General features: G+C 52.4%; 1 protein-coding gene across 1 annotated transcript; it reads left to right on the top strand.

Moving 5' to 3' along the window:
* The first annotated feature begins 2,290 nt into the window (after positions 1–2,290).
* Positions 2,291–2,843, top strand: LOC135827225 (uncharacterized). Its single transcript, XM_065339754.1, has 2 exons — positions 2,291–2,623; positions 2,779–2,843. The coding sequence occupies exons 1-2, from the start codon at positions 2,302–2,304 to the stop codon at positions 2,841–2,843; spliced, it is 387 nt and encodes a 128-aa protein (XP_065195826.1). The 5' UTR covers positions 2,291–2,301.
* The last annotated feature ends 1,400 nt before the right edge of the window (positions 2,844–4,243 follow it).

Genomic DNA, 4,243 nt, shown 5'->3' with positions numbered 1-4,243 from the left:
GCGACATGAGTGAGGTTTGCCACCTTCAAACTTGGCACAAACAAGACCGTACCATCGTACGTGAAATCACGGGACGGGAAGAGCAATTTCCGCGTGTACCATGCTGATCAAACACACACATGCAGGCTATGCAACAAGCCAGACCACATCGCCAAGGACTGCCCGGAAAAGACTCAAATAAGCAAATCAACCACCAAGACTTCGTCCAACAACAGAGCTGTAGACTCATCCTCCGAACATAAAACCGAAAACAACACCAGCCTTCTCTCCACCGAGTCTGAGCGATCGGAGGTACTTCTCTCAGACAAAGTTGCCAACCGACAAGGTAACCAACAAGGCAAGGAATCTGATAGCGAATCAGACGATGACCATCAGTCAAGCTCCTCCGAGCCAGAAGACTTTGGTGCTACGCCAAACAACTCAGATCATGAACCGCTGGGGCAAGCAGTAGCTACAAACCAGACCACAAATGTCCACCATCAACACCGACCACCGGCTCAAGACTGCAATTTAGATTAATGCGAAGGCGAAGTCAACTTGGGCAACTCCAAGCGTTCGCGCCCGAGTGTCACCCTTGGCAGACCTGAGGATAATGGCATGAGATCACGGAATCGCAAGAAGAGAAAGCAGCCCCCAGGACTTGAAGTGCATCACGGTGCTAGCGGCCTCTCCATCGAATGGAAGAAAAAGAACAAGCCAACAGGAATCGTTTCGCAATGCCAGTAGTAAGTGCAGACATACCTGTTCTGCGTGCGTCGAACGGAACTGAGCACACCACGTGCAGCGAAAAGGCCGAAGCATTCGGTCAGTATTTCTCCGCAAAGTACAGTCTTGGTGACAACGACTTGCAATCCAACAGCCTCCCTCCAGTCCGCCCCCGATCTCAAGCCCAACTACGCAATGTCCACTTTCGGCCAAGCACCGTTGAGCGGAAGCTCAGGCAACTCCACCCCGCCAAAGCCACGGGTCCAGACGGCATCCCCGGGCGTGTACTCCGGCAATGTAGCAAAGAGCTGGCTGTACCAGTGTCGCGGCTCTTTTCGCAGGCCTTCCACCAAGGTCGGCAACCTACAATGTGGAAGACGGCAATGGTTGTGCCGGTGCACAAGAAAAAATCCAAGTCTGATGTTAAGAACTACCGCCCGATCTCCCTCCTCTCTATTCTGTCGAGAGTCATGGAGGCCAGTATCAACAAATCAATCCGACAGTTCCTGGAGGCACACAACATCTTATCGAAAAGTCAGTATGGCTTCCGCAGCCAACTCCGCACCCAGGACATACTCACGCTACTCAACTAAAAATGGAGTCGCGTTGCAGCCAGAGGTGGTGTGGTTCGAGTCATTGCAGCTGATGTGGCTGGCGCATTCGACCGCGTCTCTCATGTAGGCGTTTTGCACAAGGCACAATGCTATGGTGTAACTGGTCCACTTCTAGCTTGGCTGAGGGATTACCTGACTAATCGTCACTTGAGGGTTGCAGTTGGAGGTGAACTTTTCAGTCCGTATCCGACCAAAGCTGGCGTGCTGCAGGGCAGTATCCTTGGTCCCACCCTGTTCACCCCCTACACCAATGATGGCGAGGACCACCTCCCACCAGGTATGAAGCTAGCAGCCTACGCTGATGACACCACTCTCTTCCACTGCCTCACATCAAGAGCTGACATTGATTGTGGCTCCGAGCTCCTCCAGCGGGGCATTTTCCCGTTGAGGACATCAGTGGAGGATCAAATTTGAGCCCTCCAAGACACAGGCTATGTCTATAGGCCACCATCGCCAGCCCTGGCTCCCTCGAGCAACATTTGACGGCACACCAGTCAGTGAAGAGAGTCGGCTGAAACTCCTGGGAGTCACCTTTGACGACACCCTCAGCTACTCCTTCCACCTCCGCTCCCTAGCTTCCCGTGCTAACCAGCGGATTGGCTTCCTGAAGCATTCTGGACGCCGAGAGCCGCCAACGCTTCTACAACGGCTTTGTGCGACCCACACTCGAGTATTGCCCCTTAGTGTGGATGGGCTCACCCTCGTCTCATCTTAACCCTTTGAGCACGCGTGACGTTCTGACACGTCATGACCACTGCCACTGTGACACGCGTGACGTTCTAGAACGTCACGAGTCTGTACGGTACTACATCGATTATGCTGTTCTTCCGTGGCGTCGATCTAAGCTGTACCGCTGCACAGTTGACTCCTAGTATGTACGAGTACAGTATAAAAAAAACTGCGAGTCGCTCCGTAAGTTTGAACTGGAGTTACATGCGCGTGCATACATTTCAAAAAATTGAAATTTGGCCGATCTGTAGAGATGGCTCGTCGTAGGTTTGCCGCGGAAGAGGCCCTCCAGGAGGTTTTCATGGACCCTGACAGCGATGTCGAGCCGTGGTCAGGGGATGATAGCTTCGATTCTGGCGACGGGAGTGACGAGGAGTCGCTCCCGGATCTCGTATCGATACCTGGTTCGCCTGACGATATTGGTGTGACGCACGGCGACGAGCGCGATCAACACGACGTAGGTGACGGCGCTGCCAGTGCCGCGAGCGGGGAGATTGAGAGCGACGAGGACCTTTCATGCAAGAGCCATGTCCTTGCCACCGAGAATCTGAGCGCCCATGACGATGGTTCTGAAGGTAAGAATAAATTTGACGACTTGGAGAATAAATATTTGCAATGTGAAAATTTGAAAATTTGAAATTATCACGACTTGATGTGCAATGCGTGTACTGGCTACAGACTATACTATGGTATATTTAGGTATCTCTTTACATATGTGCCACACATGTAGGTATTTGGAAAAAAGAAGATAACACACCTCTGCTACCTCAGTTTGCGCTGGAACTGGGACCCTGATCGCGTCGTCGCACTGAAAGAAGCCCTGAGCTCAATACAGCTTTTGCCACCAGCTGAGTAAATCCCGCAGTTATCAATGACAGACCTCTGGTCGCATTGGCATGGCTCGCTTATCAACACAGCACACTTGTACTGTACTAACTTCGCAGCACGACGTACACACCAGACATGCCCAGGCCGGCGACCATGGATGACTCAACAGCTTCTTTGCAGCATTAAACTCAAGCATCAGCTCTACCGTCAGTATCTCAGAACTCGCAGCGCCGAGAACTGGCTCACATTCGTTACCCAACGCAATAGGACCACAACACAACTGAGAGAAGCTAAATCTGCCTTCGTATCCACTACCGCGCAAGGCGACGTAACTGGTGTCCCGCAGCTAAATCTGTACAAGTTAATGAAATCACTGCGGTCGTCCCTGAAAAAGGAGCTTCCACCTATTTCAGCGAACGAAACAGTGGCTAGATCAGATGGAGAAAAGGCGGAAGCGTTTAACAATTCTTTTCATTTCGGAAAGCCAGAAGTCCGTCTCCGGACCAAGTGAAGCCGTGCCAGAGATTGGCGTGTCACGCATCATCGGAAGCGAGCTGAAGGAAATCATCACCACCCAGGAGGAGGTCAGAAAACTCCTTCCGCTCTTGATTTCCGGAAGTAGGCTGGGTACGATTGCATCGCGACGAAATTGCTCAAGATCACTGCAGACGAAATATCGTGCTCCCTCGCAACACTTTTCAACGAGTCCTTCCCGCGAAGCGAGCAGCCACAGGACTGGCGCGACGCCACTATCAGTCCTCTACACAAGAAAGCCTCTCGCGCAGAGGTCACCAATTATAGTCCAATCTCGCTCCTAAGCGTTTTCAGCAAGTTTCAGGAGAGGATTGTTCACCAACGCCTCTACACCCACATTGAACCCCACCTACCGGCAGGCCAATCTGGATTTCGATCTAAGGATGGTACTGAACTACAGCTCTCCCGCCTAGTGCATGAGATTTCCGCCAGCCTAGATTCCGGTCAGGCAGTGTCAGCATGCTTCTTTGACTTATCAAAGGCTTTTGACCGAGTCTGGCATGCTGGCCTCCTGGCCAAACTCTAGCACCTTGGTGTCCGTGGCATTGCCCTTACCTGGCACACAAGCTACCTGACTCGCCGCCGACAACGCGTCAAGGTTGGCTCTGCTTTGTCATCATGGAAATCCATTCCAGCTGGAGTACCCCAGGGCTCTGTCCTGCGGCCTCTTCTTTTCCTGGTGTACACGATCGACCTCCCCCCAGCATGTACAAACTCTCACACCAAATGCAGCAAGTTCACCGATGACACGGCACTCACCGCGATGCATTACACGAGGGATTTGTTGCATTCCTCCAACGTGCCGTGGACGCAGCAGGACGATGGTTGAAGGA

The sequence above is a fragment of the Sycon ciliatum genome, chromosome 11 (assembly GCF_964019385.1).
Source record: "Sycon ciliatum chromosome 11, ocSycCili1.1, whole genome shotgun sequence".
In the NCBI taxonomy this organism is placed as follows: Eukaryota; Metazoa; Porifera; class Calcarea; order Leucosolenida; family Sycettidae; genus Sycon; species Sycon ciliatum.
Note: the sequence above shows the minus strand (reverse complement) of the source record. Positions and strands in the feature narration are given on the sequence as shown.

Excerpts from the sequence above, each read along its gene's own strand:
- LOC135827225 (XM_065339754.1), top strand. The coding sequence starts at position 2,302 with ATGGCTCGTCGTAGGTTTGCCGCGGAAGAGGCCCTCCAGGAGGTTTTC. Across the intron at positions 2,624-2,778 it reads CCATGACGATGGTTCTGAAG|GTATTTGGAAAAAAGAAGAT; the intron begins GTAAGAATAAAT and ends CCACACATGTAG.